The 27,338-nt window shown below is 38.3% G+C and overlaps 2 protein-coding genes and 1 non-coding gene across 5 annotated transcripts; all 3 read right to left on the bottom strand.

Moving 5' to 3' along the window:
* Positions 1–457: 457 nt before the first annotated feature.
* LOC146308494 (TNF receptor-associated factor 2-like) lies at positions 458–10,241 on the bottom strand. Of its 3 annotated transcripts, none has more exons than XM_084745598.1 (11): positions 9,722–10,241; positions 9,318–9,527; positions 8,036–8,114; positions 6,629–6,727; positions 5,529–5,690; positions 5,333–5,407; positions 4,380–4,454; positions 3,381–3,956; positions 3,051–3,228; positions 1,700–1,848; positions 458–1,536 (listed from the first exon to the last, which is right to left on the bottom strand). In XM_084745598.1, exons 2-11 carry the CDS (start codon positions 9,503–9,505, stop codon positions 1,318–1,320), a joined length of 1,800 nt encoding a protein of 599 aa, XP_084601724.1. In that variant the 5' UTR covers positions 9,506–9,527; positions 9,722–10,241; the 3' UTR covers positions 458–1,317. The 3 variants fall into 3 exon arrangements, with proteins under 3 accessions (XP_084601724.1, XP_084601725.1, XP_084601726.1); XM_084745599.1 differs by having other exon boundaries at positions 9,946–10,241; XM_084745600.1 differs by having other exon boundaries at positions 10,013–10,241.
* A 1,779-nt stretch (positions 10,242–12,020) lies between these two features.
* LOC146308492 (GRAM domain-containing protein 2B-like) lies at positions 12,021–22,975 on the bottom strand. Its single transcript, XM_084745601.1, has 14 exons — positions 22,248–22,975; positions 21,745–21,870; positions 19,359–19,446; positions 19,188–19,257; positions 19,003–19,106; positions 18,795–18,890; positions 17,775–17,846; positions 16,910–16,990; positions 16,635–16,746; positions 16,118–16,234; positions 14,565–14,655; positions 14,301–14,405; positions 14,067–14,151; positions 12,021–12,902 (listed from the first exon to the last, which is right to left on the bottom strand). Exons 1-14 carry the CDS (start codon positions 22,337–22,339, stop codon positions 12,864–12,866), a joined length of 1,278 nt encoding a protein of 425 aa, XP_084601727.1. The 5' UTR covers positions 22,340–22,975; the 3' UTR covers positions 12,021–12,863.
* trnag-ccc (transfer RNA glycine (anticodon CCC)) lies at positions 13,671–13,741 on the bottom strand. The gene has a single exon. It is a non-coding gene; the product is annotated as a tRNA-Gly (tRNA).
* Positions 22,976–27,338: the final 4,363 nt, after the last annotated feature.

The following is a 27,338-nucleotide window of genomic DNA, read 5'->3' as shown; positions in this document are numbered from 1 at the left end:
AAATGTAACTGAAATACAGTTACTGTTTTTTGTATCCTGATTACGTTATCCTGTTAGATGTGATCCTGTTACTCCAAATGGCTCTTCAGATTATTTCTGGGGGTTTCTGGGGGGATGGTTTTGCATAAAAAAAATATAATATAATATTGTGGCAATCAGCACAGAATGAGAGCCAGGAAGCCACTCTTAGCAACATCAGCCCCTTAAACCTTAAAGACATTCAACTTAAGTGACAAGCACTCAAAATATGCAAAATACAGCTGGCCTCAAGAAATGTAACAGCCATTTCATAGATAGTTAAAGCTATAAACTAGCACAAAAATGACAGTTACCAATATAAACAATCATCTTCTGAGCAGACACAAATGCTAACATTTGTATTTTGTAACATAAATTACAAACTTCTCAATCCAGCACTAAGCATGATGGGAAATGAGGCCATATTTTAGACTGGAGAATGTTTTTTACATTACATCGCCTGTATCAGTCATATAATTTGCCCTAGAATAGATTTTAGTGTTGTGAGAGTCAAAGCAATGGTCTTTGTGTTTAGGCAGACAGTGGTGGGTAGTGATCACCAACCTGATTATTCTGGAGGGTCAGAAAGGTTGAGAACCACTGATATAGACCTATATATTTTTATAGAAGAATTTTAAGATATAAATGATAGTTATTAGGGCACAAAACCAACAGTCTTTACAAATCAAGAATGAATCATCTAAAAATGACAAAATAAAAAGTTTAAATGAAAAAAATCACATTAAATCCTGACCTTACAATCAAAAAGTCAAATCAAATCATGGATTTGGAGAATCGTGACACCCCTAGTAACATCCCTTGTCTTCAACCGTACCGTAGGAGATTAAACAAAGATGCTCCTCACTCTTTTCACTCCGTCATAACTGTTCACATCTTTGCTTCTACTCAACACTGCACTGACCACACAGCTGCACCGGTGCTTCTTGTTTCTGGAACTGAAAACTTACCGTATGTGCAACAACTGACATTTTATCACCATGGGAATGGTGTTGTGATGTCAAAAGAAAAAAAGAAAACTTTTGCACCCGAAATGTACAGCAATGACGGCGGTTCTCGTCGCACAGAGACCACCAGATATGACGATGTCAGCGCCATCTGGACGGAGCAAACTGCAGCCACATGCAGTTGCAAGCATGTTTGTCTCCCTGCAGCAGCAGGGGACAGTAAGATGCCTGAACGGAGCCCTAAAGGGACCACGACTGAGCCAAAATGAAGCCTTAATGGTCACAAGAGCTGCCTGGTTACCACCAAACTGTTACCACCACCCCGCAGAGCCGACTAGAGGCCGGTGAGATCCACGATGGCCTTGATGAAGATGGTGTCGTCGCGGATGTAAGAGTTCTTGGCATCGAGCTTGGAGAGCGGGCAGAAGAGCGGACAGCCGCTGGCGATGTTCATCTCGCTCACAGGTCTCTGGAAGGAAGAGGAAGTGACATCAGGTCGGAAGGCGTCGATGATGTGCTCCCTGTTGCTCTGGTCCAGCAGCATCAGAGTCACCTGGAAATCAGACAGATGAGAGAGATTACATATGTACATCCTTCCAACAGACAATGAGACCAAACAGGTAATTTACGGCATCTTTTCTTTATATATTATTAGTGCCAAGCATCACCTAGAAAGTGTCAGTAAAACTAAAATGTTTTATGTGTAGGTTATTTACCTTCTGGTTGAAAGGCCATTTGAGCAGAGCGTCACTCAGTCCCCTCATCACCACAAAGAACAGGGACAAGTGGCTGCCACGCCCTGTCCCATCTCCATTCAGGTAGATCCGCAGACACATCTTATAGCCGTACTTACTGGTGTAGAAGGCTGAAAGGAAAGAGAGAGAGCTTTAGTCATTTAAAGATATCGATGTTCTGTAATACGGGTCTAAATATATTTAATATATAATCTTTATATATTAAAGATATATGTATGTGTATGTAACTACTAAATTCTACATTTTCCTCAATTTGTTTTCTTCAAAGGATAAGGCACTGAGCTGCAAACATAGTACCTTGCGAGATGGCTGGATTCGCAAGATCACACGAAAATCCATCTTGCTAGGCTGCAAGTTATCCATGTGTGTCCGCACCATAAGTGGTGCCTGTCAGCTTCCTGTGGGTGTGGTTTTAGGTATGACGCCAGTGAGACGTCTACAGGGAGGGTTGATCTGACTGGTCTCTGGCTGAAGTGTTTTTTGAAAGTGCCTGTTCTTTTCCAAACAGTTTCTAAGGACGACTTCCCAGATAGTTCTGTGTAACAAACCACCTGGTCTGTTGGGTTCGTAATCAAAGACGTCAACGCACATTTTAGTGCAAAATGAGAATCTAATCTAAAAAAAAAGAACCAATATTCGTTTCCATATCATTTTTTGTCAAAGCAACAGGGAGCCACTGGAGAGGAGCTGCATGCGGATCCAGAGCTGCAGGTTGCAGAGTTAACTTACGTTCAATAACCAGGACCTGACCCACAACCCAAGTCGGGCTGGGTCCAAGAATATTCAGTCTAATCATGTTGGGTGGGGTCCCATTGTAGAACCCCAGGTCTCGAGTTTGTGTGTCAATAACAAGCATTATGTTGCTATTCAGGTCCTGCACAATTAATCGCAATCACAATAAAATTGCAATATGACCAAGTGTATTATCCAGATCGCAGAACAACAACCAAAGAGCAATTTTTTCAAAAAGGAAAATTGTATGAGAAAACAACATTATAGTGAAGAAATGTCGTGCTGCTGGCCTACAAATCTTGTTCTCCAGATAAAAGAAAGCATGTTTGTTTGGTACAGACTTCAATAAATAATATGAAAACTGTAATGCAAAACGTTTAAGACTTTTTTACCAAATTATACAGCTGTATGTTTAGGTCGACTGCATTTTGGACCAGTTCTGGTCCTTTTAGATTTAGTATCTTAGGTTTTAATTAATTCATATCGGTTGGATTCAGGTAGGATGTCTGTTTCAGATTAGGTCCAAATTTTGGAACTATATGAAGACCTATAACTTGTAATGATTATTAATAATTGTTACCTGGTGAAAACATGGCAGGGGCTCGACCTGCGATGGCGTCCTGTCTCTTTTTGGCGAAGTCAGAGATCCTCCAGACAAAGACACCATCAAAGGTGGTCGCAGACATTTCTCTCAGCCGACCCTCCATCTCTGCAACTGTCAGGTCCTTCAGCCCCACCGTCCTCTCCAGCTGTCGCACCTGAGAAGTAAACACACACACACACAGTGTTTTAACAAGTGCACAAAGTCTTCATTAGCATGAGCGTATTGAATCATGGACTCATAGACTTAAGTTTTTGGTATTGTTACGTCATGAACTGCAGGAAAGGTTTAGTCTGATTCCAGTTGTACCTTGTTACTGAGAGCCTCGATCTTGTCCTGGTCCAGTTTGTGCTGACGGTTGCTGGCCTCCATGGTGGTGGCAAACCTCTCCACCTCTCTGTTCAGGACACACACCACATTCTCAAATGTGCCGGCTTTAACCTCGAGCTCCGTACACCTGCGACCCAGCTCGGCCACCTTTGTCTTCTCGCTGTGGAGCTGCAGCTCCAGCGCCGCGCCCACCGAACTGGGCAGGGGCGTGAAGGAGGTAGACACGGACAGAGTGGGAGCCAGAGTGGGAGGTGGAGGGAGAGGAGCTGAGGCAGGTGGACCGGGGGGACCGGAGCTGGAGGATGAGGAGGAGGCGGCGGCGGCGGCGGCTCCCTGCACGGGAGGCCCAGAGGAGGTGGTGCTAAGCTGGGAGACTCTGGCCTCGAGCTCCCTGAGGGACTGTTGGAGCTCCACCAGTTTGTGTCCGGCAAGTTCCAGTCCCTGGGGCTGCAGGCCCTCCATGCTCACCTTCATGCCCATAATGTAATGCAGCAGCAGGTTGAGGTGCTCGTAGGCGTAGGCGCGCTCATGGTCATGAATCTTTTCTTTTTCCACCTGTAAGAAGGGAGGAACATGAAACAGAAACAACAAATGTATATAAAGAGGGACTGTAGGAAAATTACTGGTTTGGGGAGGAGGGTTAAATGTCATATTTCTTATTTTAATATAAAAACAAGACTTGTTTCATGCCTGTGTTTGACAGAGACAGCTGAAGTGAAGACAGGAGTGCAGGGAAAGAGAGGAAATGACATGCAGCAAAGAGCCAAATGCTGGACTTGAACCCACAGCCGCTGCAGAGGACTGACACTCTACCAACCGAGCTACAGGGGCACCCAATATTTTTTTAAATGTTTTTGACAATAAATCTCAGGCGAATAATTAATCTACTAAGAGAAAAGACTCCTCTGACATCTTCTCCAACCCTGATAATTTTCATACGGTCCCTAATCTGAAAGTGTGCAAAAGTAAGATACTTACAGACATATCGCATCCCACAACATGAAATCGACATGGTGTTCTGAATTTGCTGCAGAACTTAATATGGTCCACATACTGAAAGAAAGCAACAAAAAAAGTATTATTAGCAAATTTAGCATATGAGCTAATTTGCCCTTCTTAATTATTGTCTATACATTCAAGTTCACAGAGCTGAACATTGTGAAAAACAACCCAGAAAGGGTTTTGAACATATTCACAGAATGTTCAGATATTCTTTAAACCATCTGAATGACAAAATATTCCATCTGTTGCACATTAAAGGGATAGTTTGGGTTTTTCAAAGTGGGGTTATGTAAGGGATTTACCTATAGACAGTGAATTACCCCGGTTTAGAGAAGCAGTGGGAGTACTTTTGTAGGAAGCTGAGTAATGTACTGCTGTGGACAGGAAAAGCTGCGGACCCTGTCCACAGCAGTACATTACTCAGCTTCCTACACTGCTTCTCCAAACTGGGGGAGTGTCCACCACCATCTACTGTAGGTAACACACTAACTATGGATAATTACCCTCATACAATCCCACTTCAAAAACTCAGAATTAACCCTTTAAAAATAATTACAACCCTGTTTTTTATGTAGCCCAAGTTACATTATAATTTTTTTTATACAAAAATAGCACCTTTATAGTAAGGACTGCCTGAACAGGAATATAATCACATTTTAGGAAACAGGTTAAACTTTTTTAAAATCTTTCTATCTTGAAAGTTTTTTTCATCCAGATGGTTAGAGGAGTATTTGAAGAAGAGCAGTAGTAAGTGTTTTTCAAGGATTTCCAAGTTTATGTTTTTCAGGAAGAACACGCTCAGCTCTGTGACTTTTATGTAATCACATCATGAGAGGCACACACTGGGGACAAGCAGCTACACAGGACTGTGTCCTTTTTCTTGCAACAAAATGTTTCCATCTTGTCCTCGTGTTGCTCAACAGATTCACCTTTTCTCTGGGTATTTTCTTCTTGGCACAGCCTTCGCAGATCATCGGGTACTTGGGGCAGATCTCATCATGTGCCTGAAATAAAAAGAGGAGTTTCTTCTAAAGACGCACAAAGAGCTGCTGTGTTGTGATGTGCTGTACCAGGCCCAGACAGGCCTCTCCGCATCCTAACGGGTCTAAATAAATCATGTCTAACCTTGATGTTCTTGAAGTGGAATGGTTCCTTGCAGTACTTGCAGTTGAGTGTTCTCTCCGGGCACTCTCGCTCGTTATGGCGCTCCTGTTCGTTGAAGCGGATTCGTTCGTTGCAGGACGGGCACGGGATGATCATGAACTCACACTTCCCCTCGTGGTTCAGCTGTTAAAAAGCAGAGCTTAAGTTGTCGTGGCAACCTCCTGTCTATATACTGTACATACAAAGCAGGGTCACAGGAGTGTCACAAAGAAAGAATTCATCTGTAAAAGAATAAGAAAATAAATGTGGAAATATAGAGAGGTATAAAGAAAAGAATAAATAAGTAAATTTAATATAAAAAATTAAAAAAAAACATGGAAACAAAGAGGAGAAATAAAAAACATATATAATATATATAATGATAATAAATAAGTAACTATGATTATTATTTATTTATTCATTTTATTGATCTATCCTGTAAGGATTCATGTGTTCATTCAAGGAAAAACAACAGATAAAAAAAATATATAAAAATGAGTAAATTTAAAAAATATATATATACAGAAAGAAAATAATTCATTTATCTGCATAAAATCCAGATAAATAAATATATCTTTATTAATTCATTTTTAAATTTTATTTTATATATATTGTCAACAGTACAGTAATAGTAGTAGCAGTAGTAGTAGTATTGGAAAAATAAACAAATGAAAAACATAGACATAAAAAAATATGCAGGAAAATTTAAGTAATTTATGAGCAAAAAATTAACATGCAAAATAAATAAATACAGAAATAAATTGACATACAATTATGAAAATAAAAGGAAACTTATATCATTCTAATTATTCTTTTATATTTTGTTACTTGTCTTTATATTTCTTTATATTTCCACTTATCCTTTTACAGATTTATTTTTTATGGCACTCCTATGACTTTATACTAGCTAATCTATCAAAATGTAGAAAAATGTAGAAAAATTACTTTATAAACTATCAGATAAAATGTTTTTTTTTTTGTTTGGTCCATCTAAGCACAATTAAAACTAAAGAATATGTGCCACTCAAAACAAATTGTAAAGCAAAAGAGTAATCGTGACAGCAGGTGAAAGGTCGGCCCACCTCGTACTCTTTAATTGTGCCTTTCCAAGTGCAGCTTTCATTGATACAAACAGCTGAAAGATGCTCGACTTCCCTCCGAACAGCGTTGTCTGGAAACGCCTGAAAAAACAGGAGAAAGCAAAACGATTTGCTGTGTCATTGTTAGGAAAGATGTATATTCAACATATAAGTGCTTGAATGTTTTCACTTTTCTTATCAGCTTCAGCGTGAGCGTGTGTTGTCAGGACTGCGACTGAGAAGAGGAAGAACCACGAGCAGCAACATTTGTCTTGCATGTCTGCTCACAAATAAAGCATGAAGCAGCTTTTTCTCTTCTGGTCTGAACAAGCCCTCAAAGACGAAGCTATGGCTGCAGGTCAGTGAGCCATAAATACAAGGCAAGTTCACTCTCATCTATTATTACAAGGAATGAAAGACATTTCTTGTCCAGTTTGCACATGTTTATAGGAGAAAATCTGCCTTTAATTCAGCAGTGGTATAATTTGCCTGATCTTTGAGGTTCCTCAGCAGCAGAGGACAGAAAAGGGGACTTTTATTTCCAGGTTAAAGGGATTGTTTGGATTATTTCAAGCAGGACTATACGAGGTACTTATCAATAGTCAGTGAATTACCCATAGTAGAGGATTTTCACAGCTTTGCCTCATCAGCAGACAGCCTTTTCTGCTGGGAAACTCGCAAAAACAGCAATTTTACCTCACAGTACACAGTACTATCGCTGCCTCAATCTGTTTGTTTGTGTTATTATGTGACTTCAGTCTTTTAAAATGTTCATTTGGATTCACTGAAGTCACACAATAACACACACACAAAAAAACTAATCGATTGAGGCAATGGTTGACCAGTAACTCCAGTGTTCTGTGACGTAAAATTTCTGTTTTTGCCAGCAGAGTCTGGTTGAGCAAGAGACTTAAGTTTGGCTTATATAATGGTGGTATCTATTTGTGACCAGTGGCTGAGAGTAATTTACTCATTTACTGTTTTGATGTACTTGTACATTACTTGAGTTTTAATTTTAATTTTATGTGTCTACCACTAGATTAAATAAGTTTAAGTAATTTTTAAAAACCAGATGCTCTTTTGTGGGTAAAAGTGGGACTGACATGCTGCAGTGACAAACATCTGGAAATATTATAAATAAACGCAGGCAGAGATGTCAAAATGAAACTGAAAGTGGTTAAAATGAAACTGAACTGAGACTGTTTCACTCACAAAACTTTGTTTTTCAATGTTGCTATTTAAATCAAGTTTTTTGTATTTAAATGCATGTTCTAAGTAAAGCTGAAACAATTAATCCTCTACTTTCAGCTTCTCAAATGAGAGGACTGGCTGCATGTGTTTACCTTATCAAGAACTTTACTTTAATTCAACAAAATTTCCAATTCAAGAACATTCTTAAGTGATACTCACACATCCTTGTTTCAAAATCGATGTAGGCTCCTCAAAAATATCCTCTTTAATGCAGGCACTGCATTTCTGGGGTCCATTACTGCAATATTAAACAACATAATACACACGACTGATATACTGCAAATCAAAAATAATCACAGATCAGATACCCAGTGGCGGAAAATAACTGGACTTGAATATTTCCATTTTAATTACTCCAACTTAATGCTTCTAATGCGCAACATCTCAAAAGCAAATATTACACTTTTAGTCTAGTTTACATTGCAGACTCATATTATTATACAAAAAATAATATCAACAATAAATGATCAACTAATAAATGAGCAGAGCAGAAATGACCAGCCAATTTTCTACCTGCAAAGCAAATAATTATTCTGTTGGCTAAGTCCCCCATTTCAATAAATTTCATTTTAGATTTTTATTTTCCATCAATAAAAACTGTTGTCATTTCTCCAGTATATTTTAGACCAGTCATTACAAGAGATTATTACTTATTTGCAGTACAAGCATTTTATCAAGCATTTAAAATGGGTAGATTGTTTTCCTGATGACAAGAAATATTAACAAAGAAATGGCTCATTAATTCAGCCTAAACACATTTATTTCTCATTTATAAAATATGTAAAATGTGTTTTCAATAACATGCTGCAAGAAAATATGAGGGGAAAGTGGAAATTGTGGTGAAAAATAGGACTGAACAATTAATAGAAATTTTATCAAAATCGCAGCATGGCTTTCTGCAATTTTCAATATGTGTTAAAGGTAAAATGTGTGTCAATTAATATTAATATTAATAATTAATAAATGTGGTGAGGCAGAGATCTTCTGTCCTAGAAATCAGATTCTACAACTTTAAAAGCACACCATAGTCTTTTTAACATGTTTTTCTATCAAATACGAATAATGACATAAAAATAATCATTACTCCTAGTATTCACAAATCATATCGCAACTGCAATATCAGTCAAAATAAGTGTAGTTATTAGATTTTTTTCGAAATCATTCAGCCCAAATCAAAAAGGATCAAACATGTTAATTTATGCACAAATTAACTCTTTCCAAGATTTACTGCTAACGCCTGTTGCAAATTGGGTCAGAATAGTTTTAAAAGGTGGGTCCCCCCCTAAAAAAAGTTTGAGAAACACTGTTTAAGGTAACTTTATTCACAATGACGGTACTGAAAATCATACCTGTGGTATTTCTAAATACCCTGGTATACTGTAATACCTTGATACCACCCAAGCCTAGTCTGAGGTAGACTCTTCATGTTTTAGTCCCTCACCTGACAGTCCTGTTGAAGCAGTAGGAACAGAAGCGATGTCCACACTGGGCCTGAAACGGTCGTCTCAGGATGTTGTGGCAGCAGTTGCACAGGTGCTTGTCCTCCAGCTTGTTGCCCAGGATCTTCTTAGGGAAGCCGGGCTTGTTGCTCTCCATGGAGGACGGAGGGGACGGTTCCTGTGTGGCCATGGTGTCTGTTCACACGTCACACCTGGAGAACACAGAGCCGAGACATGAAGAAAATCAACAGTTAGAGGAGAGCTGATGTGACTGTCTCATCATGGTGGCAGAGCATCACCAGGCCCACACCCTTTGTTTACATTCCCACTCTGCATCCATGGCTCCTTGTGCTTGACTTCAAACTGAGGATGAGGATGATGATGCTCTGATTCTAGCTCAGCCTACCCTGAGAGGATGCTGACAGATCGCACCTCCATTGTCTCTCCTCCTGCCTCCTTCTCCTCCTCCTCCTCCTCCTGCCTCCTCCTTGTCGCTGTTGCTAAGCTATCAGCATCCTTTAGTCAGAAGTGGTACCCAGCACGCCGCCACGCCCCTTTTTAAACCTCAGCACCGTTAACTGGAGACCCTTTTTGCAGATGTTTGTCTCCAACTGCAGAGTTTACACTCACCAGCAGTTTTTTTTTTTTTTTTTTTTTTAGTCTACACTGTCATCGCGTGCACGGGCTGTCAGATCACCTCTCGTGCTCGCAGGTCGTCGCTCGCGCTCTGTGCCGATGGTAAATGTAGTTTTTTTTGTTTCACAGCCGACGTGTGGACGTGTTTTCTTCAGCGTTAGCCACATAATCCAGATGTGGTCCCCAAAAAGCGACGACGGCTGCTGCTGCTGCTGCTACTGCTGGGCTGTTATTGTTCAATATCGCCATTGCACTTCCAGACTGGGTGTTACGTCATGCAAGGGGAGGGGGAGAGAGGTGGGAGGTGTGGTGGGAGGGGGAGGGGGGGGGGGGGGGCAGGACACGGGTTGATGGGCAGACGAGATGTGGAGGCGAGCATGTGATTGGTCCACAGCTCAGGAGTGGGCGGGCTGCTTTGTTGTGGAAGAAGTACAATAAACATCCACAGAACTGATGCTAAAAATGCACATTAAAGGCGTTTGTTTGCATCTGTCTCTTCATGTGTGATTTCCATCTTTTGTTAAGAACACATTTTATCTTATACTTATGCATATGTATTTATAAGAATAAAAATAACACTAATAATAATAATAATAATAATAATAATAATAATAATAATAATAATAATGATAGTAGTAACTGGCTGTGCAAGGTAGATGGGTCTTGTCCTGAGTATATTGGCTGTATGTACTATTTATCTGTACTTATTTATTTATTTTTGGTTGTTTAACTTTATTTTACTGAAAGCAATGGGCAGTAGGTTTAATGGGATTACCTGTGGGATAATGGGACATTGGGATATGAGATAAATCAGATTTTTTTTTACTTGCATTAAATAGAAACTCTTCCACCATGCAATCACTGAAATGTTGGAATGATTTGTACAGAGCATTTTATTTGTGAGATAATAAGTGTAGTGGTCAGATACTGTACGTATAACAGAGTAAAAAGAACAATATTTACCCCTGAAATGTAGTGGAGTAGAAGTATAGATTAGAATTAGATGGAAATACTAAAGTTAAGTATAAATACCGCCAGAATTTGTTTAATTGATTGAATAAATGTACTCTACTGCTGTTCTTCAGCTTCCAAACATAAATATGGTCTGTGTTGTGGTTTGGTCTTTCTTCTCTATCTGGTCCTCTTCACTCCCACTCTGTGCTGGTGACTCATTCTTTTTTTATTCAGCTCCTAATTTTTTTCTTTCTGTGTCATTTTTTGAAAATATTTGTGTGGCTTTATGTGAACACTTGTGCATTAAACAGTCTGGAATAAAACAACTCAACACGCATACTCAAAAAACAATATGCAAACTCATGGCCTGATGTGTGAGTTTTGAAGTTGACATAAGAGAAGCAGAAAAATGTTGCCTGTGTCCCATTTTGTGAATAATTAATAATTAATTAATTTTGAATGAACAGATTACTGCATTAATGAATTAATGACTTTATTTAAAACAACATAACAAAAAACAAAAAAGAAAAAAGTAACAGTGTACGACAAAGAGTAGGTAGAAGTAAAACTTAATTTCCCTACTCTTTTCATGTTTTATCTGATTAGGTTTGTTCTTTCAGTTTGAGGCACGCACACACTTAATTTATAGGACAGTTGAAGATATGACAGGAAAGGGGGAGGAGAGAGTCAGGGAATGACAAACAACAAAGGGCCGTAGGCGGGAGTTGAACCCACGGCCACTGCAGAGGACTCACAGCCTCGGTACACGGGGAAAACCCTCTACCAACTGAGCTACCGGGCCACGTTTAATGCAATTTTAATGTCTTGTTTTTACTGTATTTCTAATCTCCTATAAAGCACTCTGCATCCCCTTGTGTCCGAATGATGCTACACAGTATAAATAAACCTGCCTTGCCTTACTTGAGCAAACACTGAAGTAAAGTGTAAGTGGCGTGAAACCTCTTATGATCCTCATTTGTTTTCACGTTATGTAATCGTGATCAAGCCTCAGTGTCCTGACAGTCATTTGCATACATTTGTTAATGTTCTGCAGGTGAGTCAGCCGAGGTCAGTGTTATGTAAGAAAAACCTGGTTGACAAATGAAAAAGCAAAGTTCAACAAGACAGAGAGACATTTATTTCAGGACTGTGATAGACGAAATAGTTAAAGGCACGGACTGTGAACGAAATGTAAACAAAACACTTGAACACACCATCGCAGTCCAAAACAAACACAAAAGATTGAAATGCACTCAACAGCAAATGTTTTCTGATACTTATGAAGGTAAAAACATGTGAAAACAGGACAGATTTTTAAGTGATCACCAGCTGAGAAGCTCTTCATTTGTAGAAATGAATAACCCTGTAATTTATGCTACAGTCTGGGCCACATTTACAATAAAAACACCCATTAAACTCTACTCTTATAGCCCTGACAGCCCTATTTCTATCTTTAGATACCACACAAAGATTTGTCTATAAATGTAGTCAAAAGATATTATACAAGCATCACCAGCTGAGTGATTTATATACATTACATAAATATAATTTAATTCTAACTAAAAAACAACATACGAACAGCACAAGTTGACCTTTTAAGAAATGTTTGGGAACATTGAACCTTTGGACTTGAAAAATCCCACTCTTGTGAAATGCAAAATAAAAGCTCTCAGATAAATACTTCACACATGCTTTAAGTTTCTCTTCTCTAACACTAACAGGCTGCTTCAGTTACCCTCCAGCACGACAGTTTGTTCAGAAAGAGTCCTGAGTGAGTAAAGGGGGAAAGAAGCCATTATTGCACAATTTAAGTTTAAGTTCACGTATCTTTAAAAAAAAAGATCTTTGTGTGAGCTGTTCACACTTTGGCAACAGATCCATCAACAAATCTGATCGCTGCATTTCAGATAACAGGTGAAGCTTCTGTCCAGACAGGCCGACAGACATCAGTCTTCTTTTTATGTCTCTTCAAGTAGCTTCCGCAGGTTTCTTTGTATCTAGGGTTTAAAAAACAAGAGATAAAAGTCATCAGACAACATGCAAAGTAAAACACAAACTGTAGATGCCTCCATACATGTTATACAACTGTGAAAACACATTTCAGATTTTAATTAACACAAATGAACACTTTGCATATCCATTAGATGAAACAGGCGTGTTAGAGAGGAGCGAGTAGACCAAAAAGTTGCAAAAGGACTCCTGCACACTTGGAGTATAACTTTTATTTGTGACGTTTCAAATTATTGTAAAAAACAAAAAGGCAAATATAACTATATATTTAGTATATTTACTATTTATTACAGTTAATAACTGAAGAGTTTACGAGCAATAAGTATTATAATGTTAAATATATAATCTACAGTAGGAGTGTTTGGAAAGACGCCTGTGTATTTAACAGCTATTTCATACAAAAAACAAAATGTAAAAACAAAAAATGGTGGCTTTATGAGGAGTTATGTGCAGGACTATTTTTTGGCCAGAAGCAAAGACTTCCTGGAGTTTTATCATCATAGTGTCAGGCAACCAGCAGAGGATCCAACTGTTTGTTTTTACACCTCAGTTTTTGTACGGGTGAAATAAAAAATATTTAATAATGTGACGTGTGAACCAGTGAGGTTCAGAAGTGCTGGTAGGTGGTTTGTTTTATCCTTGGACAGAGTGAGACTAACTGTTTCCCATCCTTGCTCTAGCTTTGTCGTAAAGACAAGAGAGACAGATACATGTAGTTTATTGTTTGCATACTGGGAAATTTTTGCAAAGATACGTGCGCCGCCCGGGAATCGAACCCGGGTCACAAGAATGGGAATCTTGCATGATACCACTACACCAACGGCGCTGGTATGAAAACCTGAGAAAGCCAAGAAAGCAACCTAGTGTATTTCTCAAAAACTATTACTTTACTATAATAAAGGTTACCAGTATCTTATCTGGAATTGAGCCTCCATGTTATCGCAGATTTAAATTTCTTTGTACAGCTTCCCTTTGATCAGAGATCGCCCCCTCTGTGGCTCGACAGTATGCAAATCGGTTCATTACATTTAAATATCTGATATGACGTGTAACAGATTCAAGTAGTAAGCAGGGGAAATACAACTAAACATAAAATAAAAAGATATTTCAGTGACCATATTTGCTGCGCAGAAAATGAAAACCGGACCAACCTTTTCTAGCTTGAACAAGTTAGTGGACAGTTCTCCGTAGATCTCAGCATTTATTTCACTCTGGGACCTGTGGCTCACAGCATTTCTGCAACAATATTCACAATAAATCATTAACAAAATAAAGTGCGATGCTGCTCTGCCAAAAGGCACAAAACAACATGACTACTGCCTAAATGAATATCAGCAGGAGAACGCTCTAGAAAATTGAAATGTTCTCGACAAACTAGCTCTTACTCATTACGAATGTGTTCTCCCATCGACACCAACGAGTTCAAACGATGCTCAAGAGCCACGATCTTGAAAGCCATGTAACAGGAGGACAGGACAAGAACACTTACTCTGTGAAGACACACAAACACAGTGGCATGTAAACACCAGCCACACAGAACAATCGCCAACACGCCCAAATAATAGAAAATATCTTGTTGGGGAAATCTAACTATTGTCTAGTCAGAGCGCTCTCACTTCTCATGTTGCACATAATTAAAGGTAACTCACAAAAACAAATAGATTAGGAGGATGGCGTGCAGCGACATGGGCTGTGAGGATTTGTCTTTGACCGTGACTCCCGGGGTTGGTTTAGCAGACCCTACAATGAAAAACAAAAAGAGATTTATCGAGTTGGTAAATGCTAGGAGAATTGAACTTTTTTTTTTTAATTAATGAGCTGCAACATTGAAGAAATATTCATTTGCACACGTTAGATGACAAAAATTGATACCACTCTCATGTCCGCCAGGAAACGCCAGGAGACAGTTAGCTTAGCTTAGCATAAAGACTGGGAACAAAGGGAAAATTCAAGCCTAGCTTTGTCTGAAGGCCAGCAACTGAAAAGCTGACTAATTATCACGTTATTTTTTTGCTATCTTGTTTTTTTAATCTGTATGAAAGCCACCACGTTGTGATTTTATAGGGTGGTTGTAAAGGTTTTAGACATTTCCTCCGTGTTTATGCTAAGCTAAGCTAACCCGTTGCTGACAGTATAGCTTCATTTTTACAGCACAGACATGTGAGAGGTATCAATCTTCTCATTTAACTCTCAGCAAGAAGCAGAGTAGGGTTGGGCAGTATGACAATATATAATGTGCAGTGAGTTGGGCTGCAGTGACATCTCACTGACCGTAGCCGACCCTTGACGACCCCTTGTCTCCCCCTCAAACAAGCGAGTGTTGTGATACTCAACTTGTGTGCAGGTGACCAGAGAGAAAGACATTTTTAAACGTCTCTTTCGGCTCTCAGCACTTTTGTAGCTTCTAACAGAATTTCTGTGGTTTGAGGTTTAGGTTTTCTCCTGTGTTTCTGTTTGTACTTTCAGGTATCTGTCTTGTTGTAATAGAGATGAAAATCCCTGCTGTGCCGGGCTGATGTGCCGAGTTGAAGCCAGGCCAGCACATATGTATCGAAAAGGGTTATTGGCGTGCATGTAGAGAGAGACTACTTGTGCAACCAGGCAATTAAATATGATTGCAGTGACGCGTGGTATGACTCCGTGCTTACAAATGAAAAGTTGAGGACATTCGAACTTTTATGCACATCTATAATGCACTATTAAAACCTGATATGCGGCAGGAGAGAAGCGCACGTTAGGCGCATCATACCATGAGAAAGCAATGCTTTTTCACCTCGGTGTGATCCTCCCTTTAGTGTCTCTGCTATACGTCAGGGGCAGGCGATAAAGCAATGTTTGCAATCTTGAAATCCAGCTGGGTTGCAAGGTAATGTGATTTAGGCAGCAGGACTGCTTGCCACGTAGTTATGTGACGTTGGTGGTGGAAATGCATCTCAAAGCTTGTTTTCCACCCACCATAGAAGAGTGACAAGAAAACATGGGGTGTGGAGAGGGAAATTGTAGGATAAAAATGTTTATTTTAAACTGAATTTTAGCCATAATCCCCCCCAAAGAGACAACATTTCGGCCTATTCCTATAAATATACAGGATTATAACTGATATTTCCATTGAATCTACATTTCTTCAGGGAAATGCTGCAACCCAAAACAGCAGAAGTATTAACAAAGCTTCTTTTTACTCAGAGATCTGGTATCAAACTACCGTTCTTAAGAGCAGCTCCGTGTTTTTGGCTCGGAGTTTGGAGGTGAATGTCTGCGTGGACCGAAACCTCTCCGCTCTTCACTGCACTCAGAAATGTGTCGGGCAGGCCAGGGAAGTCTGCTCAAATAAACAGAAAAAACATGTGACTCCCTGTGAGTAAATATTGTTATAAAAGCACAAACATCCTGACAGACCAACAACATCTGGTCTATGTTAGCTCGGAAGATTAAAAACAAAAAAATACTGACATAAACAATAAGCGGACGATGTTATTCATCATTCAATGGGATCATGGCTGTTTTCATGCCAACCGTCTGTGCTATAACAAAGGCTCAATGGGTCATATCATATTTCACTTGGATTAACTCCAGATATTTGCAAACCAAAGACTATCGGAGCCACAGTGACACCTGACACACTGAGCATTTGAAAACTCAAAGTGTTTAAAGCAGATTAGAGTAATCGCTTTGTCCTGGGTAGAAGTATACATAGTAGGTCGTGGACTGAACACACTTACCACTTATTTTGTCATAATCTGGAGTTTGAGAGCCGGAGCTGCTGCTCTCCATCATCTCCTGCCGTCTTTGCTGCACGACCCCGTCAAGGTCCGAGAAATCTCTGGAAAAGTCCTGCGGTGCACATATACGGGAAAAATATACAATAGATACCACATACAGAGAGGGTGTTGTATAACATGAGAGCAAGGTGTTTCTATAGATCTTTTATCACAATGGAAAATATAAATAAATAAACACTCCCTGTACAAAAACACAGAACAGACCACCGACTGACCAGAGGAAGAGACGATGGGCATTTCACTCTGAAGCTGTTTTCACAGGAGGAAGTTACAGGGCTGTTACAAGTCTTATCCACCTGGAATGACAGAGTGCACGCATTAATACGTAGAGGAAAATATTTTTCTTTCTTTTAAGCAGCATTAATATGTTTATTTTTCCACTTCGCGGCAGCAGAACAGGCTATAAATACATCGCTGAAATATTATCGCCTTATAAAGTCATTAAAGCTAATGTCTTAGCAAAAAGTTGATTATATCAACAGCTACGTAAATCAAAACCTCCACTGTCCACCTTCACCCTAACATTAGCATTCACTTGGTTGTGTTTCTGGCCACTTGGTGACTCTTAGCAATATCAACTGTCCTTTTTGCTCGTTTCCCTAGTTAGCTGGTCCTGTCAGCAGTTTTCTGCCAGAAGAAAAAAAAGACACTGTGTTGACACAGGGTCTGATTATAACTCTTTTTTTTTTAACTCTGTTTTGGTCTCCGCCACCTCCTAAGTGAAATATCTGGCTCATTAAGGGCTAAATGCTCCATTCACTTCACTATTGAGTTGTTTATGTTATTGAGTTTGTTTTTTTTTTTTTATAATCTTCTTAAAGTAAATGGGGTATATGTGCCTTTGGACAAAGCTAGGCATTCCTTATGCTAAGCTATGCAAACCGGCAGATACACAAATTACTTGTCACTTTCGTTAACTCTGAGAGTTTGGGCTCCCTAAGTGCTGCTCTAGTTCATACTGTTGTGAACCTACTCTTATTTTCACTGGACGTTCACACTACAATCAAAAATATTAGATTTAATAGAGTTAATTTAGGCTAAATTAGGACAAATACGCGTTTTAGAGAAGAGGATATTTACCTCCAGATGAATACAGATGGACTTCAGGAATTTGAAGGTGGTGTTTCGAGAGAGGAAGGACACAAACACATGCTGGAAAATAAGAAATTTATGATCACTTTTATGTTTATGTCAAAAGGGAAAGAAAAACGAGTGACTACATTTACATGCACACAATATGATACAGGTCGTGTAAACATTTTCCTAATTAGGCCTTATTCTGAATGTAGCTTTTTCAGATGAAGACATCTGGGAAATGGCAATATTATCCAGGTTTTAGGAGCATTCCTTGGACATGAATACACCACATTCATGCATGTGTCTCAACTGTGGCTTTTACTGCAGTTTGTGCCACACGACCTCTCACAGTCAGCTCTGTGTGTTGTAAACAGATCAACAGTTTATGGAAGGAGAAACATGCCTACTTTTAAACATTATGAAAGACTTGGGTTTTGCTTTGCTTTACTGTGGTTTGGATGTGATATATAATATGAACACACTTGCCAACCCTACAGATTTTCCTGTGAGAGACACATTTTTCATTGTCCTCTTACAGTTTTCTTCCCAGAGTCATAATTTTCCTGTATTTCTCCTGATTTAGCGCAAATTTTCACTTTTTAACTTTAATATCACTGCCAACAACACAGCTACACCAAATGTTGTTCTGTTGTCATGCAGGTAACGCAGAAGGTTGCTCGCTCTGAAATGAAGAGTACTTAAGCTAATTACAGACGTCCTTTCATTAAAAAAAAAAAAAAAAAAAAAAATTAAAGGAAAAGTGCATGCATTTTGTAAAGTGATGTAAACTGATGAATATTAGTTTATATTTGTATACTGTATTATTATTTAACATGAAAATGATGTTGCAGTGTTCTTACTATTTTGTTATTGTTTAAAACTCACCAGAGTTCAGGAAACAAAGTCTCTGAAACTGAATATTCATTTTCATTCAACATGTAAACAGTCTTTTTTGGAATGAGGGCAAAAAGCAGAATATTTTTATGCATGTAAATATAGTCACTATCTTAAGTTTCTTCTTACCTGATAACTTTTGGTTTCAATCACCAGGGCATTTGGCACCAATAATGCAGTTTTAGTCTTTTTGATAAACGTCACGGACACCACAGGGATTGAAATCTGGAGATGAGAAAACACCGACATGTTACAGCAGAGAATCCAGCCATGAATAAAACATGAACTGACACTGAACTCAGAAAATAATTTGCTTATGACGGTGACAGTATCACACCTTGGTGTCTCTGCCAAAGACTTTGGAGTGGAAACAGATCCAGTTGTCAGAGACGAACATTTTGCCCTGATATAAAATGTCTCTCTGCAAGGCACAAGTGTAACCTGTTGGCAACAAAAAGTAGATTAACAATCTAACATTTCTTTGCACATCATTTTCACGTGAAAAGAGAATCTGAAACTTACTTTGCTTGAGCAACTCGTCTTTGCTGACCTCCTTGAATAACTTGTGATACTGAGCATTTGTCTTTGATAGCTGAAAAGAAAGAAAGAGACATTTGCTTCGTGAGAAAAATGCAAAAACATGTAAACTGCGCAGAGTTAGGTGAAAATGATTGGGTCATATTGTGCCCCTACGTGGGTGGGCTGCGATTTCTTCCTCTCAAACTTTGTTTCACAGTCACTTGGACTCAGCATGGGAGAAAGCTGCTCCACAGGTTTCGACCTGGCAAACACAAAGGTCAGTCAATGTTTATGTTTAAGTGGTGAGGTAACACCTGAGGAGAGGATGGGTAAGATTCATCAGTGACTCTAGGAAAGCTGCAGTCACAGCTTTATAATTCACCATAAAACATGATTCATGTTCACTTCTACTGATTAACACAGAATAAATTATTAGTGAAAAGTAAACATCCTTCATTTGTCTTTGCATGGTGTCAGCTGTGGTTATATAAGTGCTGCTTACACAGCAACAACAGAAACTATAAACAGCACTTTGGTCATGCAGGTGAGGAGTAGTTAGGTCAAATTACAGTGCTGCTAATGTCTACTGGCAACTTAAAGGGAGAGTTCTTATTATTTGAAGTGGGGATGTATAAGATACTTATCTATAGTGAGTGTGTTACATACAGTAGATGGAGAAGCAGCAGGAGGACCTGTGTAGGAAGCTAAGAAATGTCCTGCTGTGGACAGGGTCAGCAGCAGAATGAATTCTAGACATCTAAGAAAATCCATATCTTGCCGTCCAACAAACTTTTCTGACAGGAAACCGCTGTGATGCCAAATATCACATTCTCTTGCTCAAACAGACTCCATTGGGAAATCCAGTAATTTTATCTAGCAGACCATGGGGCTTTCTGGTCTATCGCTGCCTAGATTTGTTAGTTTGTTTGTGTTATTATGCGACTTTGGTGAATCCAAACTAACCTTTTAAGATACCGAAGTCACACAATAACACAAACAAACTAACAGATCAAAGCAGAGGCAGACCAGAAACTCCTGTGTTCTGTGAGGTTAAATTACTGATTTTGTCAGTGGAGTTTGGTTGGTCTGGAGACAGCAATATTTGGCTTATAGAACAGTGATTAAAAGGCTGTCTGAAAGCAAAGTATAGCGGTGAAAACATTCTGAATATAGCGTACACTTAAAGGATACTGTGTTTTTTAAGTGGAACTTTTTTCTAAAATATGTTCTGCAGCTGACCATATCCAAAGCAGAACGTTGCTTAGCTTCCTACACTGGTACTCCTGCTGCTTCTCCAAACTGGGGACGTACCAACCGCCATCTACTGTAGGTAATACACTGACTATAGATAAATACCTCATAAAACTACATTTAAAAAAATCTGAACTATCCCTTGAAGTGAAAGGAATCCAGTTTAGATTATAATATGATTTAATATTCTTTGAATTCCTTCAGGGTGTAAATGAGTAATAATTTTAGCTATTAATTTAATATTGAAGAAGTATATATAGCATACCAGTATGAAATTTAACAGTAATTTAATCATACCATGTTCATTATTATCTACAGTAATGAATTCTACAGTCTTAATATTATTAAAAAAAAAACAAATAAAAAAACAAAACTCAAATATATCAAGTTTTTGTGTCTTTGTATTTTGTGAAATTATAATTAATTATATAATTAATATATAAGTCTTTGTTCAACCCCACAAAAAAAACCTTAAAACTCATGTAAAAGACAATAATAAAATAATAATTGTGTAATACTATCGTACCATGACATCTCATACCATTGCATGTCATGTGTCTTAGCATTTCAAAATATTTAGATTTAGTATTTTTTTTGGTTTTTTTGGTTTTTTGGTTTTTTTTCCCCCAATATTGTCAATATTTTGCTCAAGGTAACTCTACATGTTTATTTTTGTACACGTGCACTCAATGAGAAGACCTTACATTAAGTAAAAAATTAAATCTATCAATTATTTTTCTTGGTTGATTGTTAAGGTTAAATTATGGCAGCATGTTTCTGTCATGCCAGAAGAACAAAAATGGACCAGTGCCACATTATAAGATGAAATTTTGATTATTATACCTTAGATTTTTATACTGTCACATTAAACAATACAATTTATCAGATTATAACCTGAAACTTATCATGTTATTACAAGAAAATAGTATGTTGGTATAACAAAAAAGTTTTTTTTTTTATCATGCTATCAGTTTGTACGTCATAATAACATGAAAATTTCCTGTTATAATGTGAGATTTTTTTCTCACAATATGTTGCAGTAGAAAACAGTGAAAGAGTCTATCACAGCCAACACAACCAACCGTCCAAAACTCAAAAATCTTCAATTTTAAGTGACATAAAATGGTGAAAAGCAGCAAGTCTCACTTTGGAGAAGATGGAACGGAAAAATTATTGTCCTTTTCTGCTTGAAAAATGACATAGAGAAAACAAAAAGTGCTGCTGATCAATTCATCGACTGATTCTTTCAGTTACATGTGGAGTTTATTGATCTGAGGACGCACACAGAGGACAACACGACCTTCCTCACCTCATGCTGGCTGGTTTCTTCCTGCTCTCTGAGGGCTCCGACTCTGTGTCCAGACACAGCTGGAGGTCTGCAGCTGAGCGTGCAGGTCTCCTCTGTCTCCTCTCACCTCCATTCTCCACCTCAGACCTGCACACATCACACAAGAACACACTCATTTGTCCCTCCTACTGCACATAAATCACCTGCATTGGACATTTAAACGTGTCATAAACATGAACTGTGCAGGAACAGGGCTGAAGATCAAACACACACAATTATAAAGTAATGCATGAGCAGACTATCAGCTACCACTCATAACTAGAACATGATATTAAAAGTCTTTTCATGATGCAAAGTAACCTCTATCTGCTCCTGTTCTGTGCCACGTATGCGTCTAAGCAACTATTAAAAGTGAGCACAACCCTTTAATTCAAAAAGGCGGATATACATGTAAAAATAACCACAATGCACTGGGCCTGAATAGCTGGAAAGCAGACCGGGCCCTTCCTCTCCATCGTACTTACCGATTCCCTCGGGAGTCCCTGTTGGAAACTTGCTCCGGTGAGGATAACAACGGGGTCAGAGGTGAGTCCGTCTGCTCGGTCATCAGTACCATGTTTTATATCTCACATTTTACACGTCTCCCTCCATCGATTGCAGCCCTCACACAGTCCAGTACAGAAGCTTAGGGAAGCTTTGGCACGGAAAAGTTTAGGGAAAGATCGCTCGATGGAGCGAGCAGCAGCCCGACAGAGGAGAGGAGGAGCCGGGAAAGAGGAGGAGGAGCAGGGAACAACAGGGAGGAAGAAGATTAGTGCTGTTGCTGCTGGGCAAGATGACGACTGCTGTATAAATCCCAGCAGAGATACATTATTCTCCTTTCTTTAGTAGAAGAAGGAGAATATAACTATTAAAGGAAGTGCGCGCACGGTTGGTCTGTGCGTAAAATCTGTGCGTAATGAGCTCAATGCCGTCGAAAGTGCCTCAAGCACCGCTTCCTAACTCTTTTCCTAATACTTTTATTGTTGTTAGTGAACTTCCTCCCAGTGTAAAAACTGATTTTCAAACTTCAGACATCAAAGTTATGACAGCGTGTATTTGGTACAGATCTCCAGCAGGGGGCAGCAGAGTCTAACTGATGTCGTGTTCTGGACATTCAGGTGTGTTTGACCTCAGGTGACCTGCAGACAGAGCTGCTGCAACAAGTGTTCACATCCTTTTGTAGCAACCGGCAGCACCACAGTGTGGAAAAATAAACACAAGTGAAAGGCCTGCATTCAAAGTCTTACATGTGTATTATCACCTAAATGCACTGGTGGAAAGTAATGTACTCAAGTACTATTATGAGGTATTTGTACTTGAGTATTACCTCTGCTACACTGTTATAATATTCTTGTACTGTACTTTTTATTTTAGTGCATTAATTTAATAACTTCAGTTACTTACAATCAGTAAACACAATTACTGCTGGTTCAGATTAATAATGCAAAATGTAATCAATAAATCATGCAGTAATTCAGTGGAATAAACTAATCTTTTCTCAATAACAATAACATTTCTAAAGAAACATGAGTTGGCATTTATTGATTAATAGTCTGGTTTGTATGTTTTGTGTTTGAAAACTACATCATATGTACAGCTGTCAGATAACTGTAGTGGAGTAAAAAGTACAACTTTATTTGATTTAGTGGAATAGAAGTGTAAAATAAAACAGTAGAGTGAAAACTGAAATGATCAAATGAAGTAAAAGTATGAGCAAATGTTCTTAGATAGATTCCACCGCTGCCTGCCAACATGCACGTACTGTTTACATCTGTTTACATCTGAATGTAGTGAGGAGCCTTTCAGGCTGCAGCGAAGCCTCACAGCCTAATATGGTATTTGAATTAGTCCAAAACATGACGCAGTTTTTCTGCTTTGTTTCCTCATAAGGTTGTTGAAATAAAAGTTCCATTTTTTTAACGTCTGCATTCTTTCACCAAGTAGAAATGTTATAAATGTCTCGTTCATCATTTTATAAGTTAGCTAGACATATTTGGTATCTCATTTGAATCACTAGAATTTAAAATAAAGTTTCTTTGGGTCTGAACAGTGTTTGTTTCAGTCACTCAAACATCATTTGTATCATAAATAATACATGACTTTGTACTTTATCTGTGAATCATATTGAATTTCATGACGCAATATGCATATCGCCTACTACAATCACAAACACTGTAAATAAACTAATTAAAGATTGAAATTTCATCTTAGGATAAATTCAGAGTTTTTTATTTTTGCAAACTGCTCTCACTACAATCGCTTGGATGTTGCAAACAATTCCTAGCAAGTGAACACTTGCTAATACTTGCATTTTAAATTGATTTTCATTAAAACATCTCCTTGGCTATCATTATCTTTATATTATATCAACCAGTTAACATTATATTGACCAAGCTGTTTTAGCCGACCAAAATGAAACATTGAAAAATTCCCAAACCACCTGAAATGTGCCAGATTTTCCAAAACCAATGAACAATATTTGTTTTTGATTCTAAAATAAAAATTACTATGATAAATGATTTTTCATAAATGCCCCACATATAAATAAATCTCATACAAGCAAAAATCATATATTTGTAAATGATACAGAACTTCATTTATTTATTCATTAGTGTATTTATGTATTTGTATTTTAACTTGGTATTATTAAGGTCTGACACTCCAGTTTCAAAAATCTGAATCTTGATGTGTAAAGCTTTCCAGGGTTTAAAAGGGTTTTGTTTTTTTAAAGCTATTTCTTTATTACTAATATTGTTTTTTTATGATATCTACAGCAGATGTTGAGCTCAATGACTTTTACAGACAAAAAAAGGAACGTTTGACTGAATATAGATTAAGTATTAAAAAAAACATGCACATATATATGTTGGACTGAGGTCAGATGCCTGTACTCTAAATAGGTAAAAATTGAAAATATCTGTGAGTTATATGCCAGGACTACACAGTTTATATACTTCAGTAAATGTCTGTATTTCTTTTCATCGTCCTCCAGGAGTCACTGTTGCAGCATTAAATAAAAACATGGGTGCAGGGGCCAAAAGACTTGTCAGAGTTCATTAAGTATCCGGGACACAATGGCACAGCCGGCAATGTGAGCTAGCAGCTAGTTAGCCTGCCATTAATCATGGCTGACAGGGAACAAGGGGTTAAAGGTTGGAGAGCTGCCAGACACTCTGTTTTTATTCTGCTGACTTACTAACAGGAAAGGCTGAAGAGCAGCGAGACCTGGAGAATTTGTTGTTTACTGGTTCACATCTACAAATAACAATGAGGGGGAAAGCACTCAGATCTTTTACTTAAGTAAAAGTAGCAGAAATACTCTGTTACAAGTAAAATTTGTACAATTAGTCAGGTAAAAGTAGAAAAATATTACAGTAAAAGTACTTGTTTTGCCATCCACAGACTTAAATCATATTATTGGGATATTTTTAAGATGATTTAAGACATCAGCAAAATAATGTTACAGCTGGTGAAGGTGGAGCTCATTTTAACTACTTTATATATCGTTGGGTAGTTTTGTCTGTTGCAAAGTATCATAATTTATAAACTGATCACAACTTGTTTGTAAAATCTGTGAAGTAAAGACAGTCAGACACATGCGGAGGAGTAAATATTCAATATTTTCCTCTGAAACATCATGGAGTAGAATTATAAAGCATAAACTGAAATACGTGACCAGCAAAATAAAAAAAGGGTCCTTAAACTTTAAATTTAAGGAGTCATTTTACAGTTTAGGATTAACTGCTTTCTTGTCAAGAGTATAATTAGAAGATTGATGCCACTCTAATGTCTGTACGCTAAATAAAAGAAGTCTTTGTCTCAGCTGAATGGTAACAATGAGAAAACTGTCAATACAATTCAACACATATGGAGAAATAAATTATTTGCTAAAAAAAAATAAAAAATGAATCATTACTTGGGTTTTAAGTGAAGCTTTTCTCTCCCCCACAGTTAGTACAAAATTACACTGTCCTTTTCAAGAACCTTCCTAAGAAATTATTAGGAAATTACAGACCTGTGTGTGTGATTTGGTGGCATCTAGTGGTGAGCTTGTAGATTGCAACCAACTCTTCTCACCCTTTCCTTCCAAGTGTTTAGGTCAAGAGAATCTTCGATGGCAACAAGACCCGCACAAAAATGTGAAAGGCCAAATCTAGAGCCTGTGTTTGGTTTAAGGTGACCTCTGGAACTCTAGAGCTGCAACTATTAATTGATTATTAATCGACCATTGATCTGCAACTATTTTAATAATTGATTAATTATTTTGAGTAATTATTTTATGAAAAAATTATCTGATTTCAGCTTCTTAAATGTGAATATTGTGTGCTTTGATTAACGTTATTCACCATTTTCTGACATTTTCTAGACCAAACAAATCGATTAATCGAGAAAATAATCATCAGATTAATCTGTGATAAAAAATAATCATTAGTTGCAGTCCTAATTGGCTCTGTAGTCAAATCTTTACCTTTCCTCTTCTGTCTTCACTCTTATTCCTCTGCACTCTGCCTGGCTTGAAATGACATTTCTGATGATGTTGTGGATTTATTTCTAACACTTCTAACTTCTGGCTGAGTTTTCAGCAGCAGTTTTTTGTAAAAGTAGCGCGACAGAGTAGTTAGTAGAGGAAAAGTGATATAGAGCTGCTACAGCGAGCAGCTCCCTCTGTAGGCCAAAACAAGCATGACACAATTTTTAACTGTGTTAGAAACACACCTCAAAGTGAAATAATATTTCATGTAGGAGAGCCGACCAGTTGACATCTCTATTGCGCTGTGCTTGCTTTGACCAACAGAGGGAGCTGCTCACTATACCAGCCTCATATCACTCTTCTTACACTATTAACGCTGTAATGCACTGTACTCGTAACAGTCATCAAAGTTGGAATTTTAAGTCGGGGAAGATCGAGGGGTCTGCAACCTGCACCTCCAGAGCCGCATGTGACTCTTTATCGTTGTAGGTCCACTGTAAAGACGAAAAAGTTGAGTTGGTTCATTCAGATGTTCATGTACGGGGTTTGTGCAGAGGACTGCTGTGATTGGAAGTCGTGGGAAGCTATGATGACTAGTCAAATTTGTGGGAAAGCAGAGGAGTTTGGACAAAAGTGCAAGGTCGTGCAGAATTCACTGGGATTGCTTGAATTTGTGTGAACTGTTGCGATCATAACATCGCAGCTTCCTGGAGGGACTGATAAGCGTCATATGAAGGTGGTGGAGTAAAAACTGCAATATATGCAAGAGCTTTAGAGGACTTTGTTTCCTTTGAACGACGCCAGGCAAGCTGTTTCCCCCGTTTTTCCAGTTTTTATGCTAAGGTAATCTAGCATCTCCTGGCTGTAGCTTCATATTTCACACACAAACATGAGAGTGGTATCATTCTTCTTGTCTAATTCTGAACAAGAAAGACAATCAGTGTTTTCCTCTAACTATTCCTTTAACGCCTGGTGAAAAGGGAGTTATTAGATTAAATGAAGCTTTAGCTGCACTGCCTGTGTGTGTGTGTGTGTGTGTGAGATGCCTTTGCTCCCTCTGAGAAACATCTCCTTCGGCAGGCAGAAGCCTTTTCAGAGGCTG

The sequence above is a fragment of the Lutjanus erythropterus genome, chromosome 20, assembly GCF_056507025.1.
Source record: "Lutjanus erythropterus isolate fLutEry1 chromosome 20, fLutEry1.hap2, whole genome shotgun sequence".
Lineage (NCBI taxonomy): Eukaryota > Metazoa > Chordata > Actinopteri > Lutjaniformes > Lutjanidae > Lutjanus > Lutjanus erythropterus.
The sequence above is the reverse complement of the archived record's forward strand: the minus strand, read 5'-3'. Positions and strand labels throughout refer to the sequence as shown.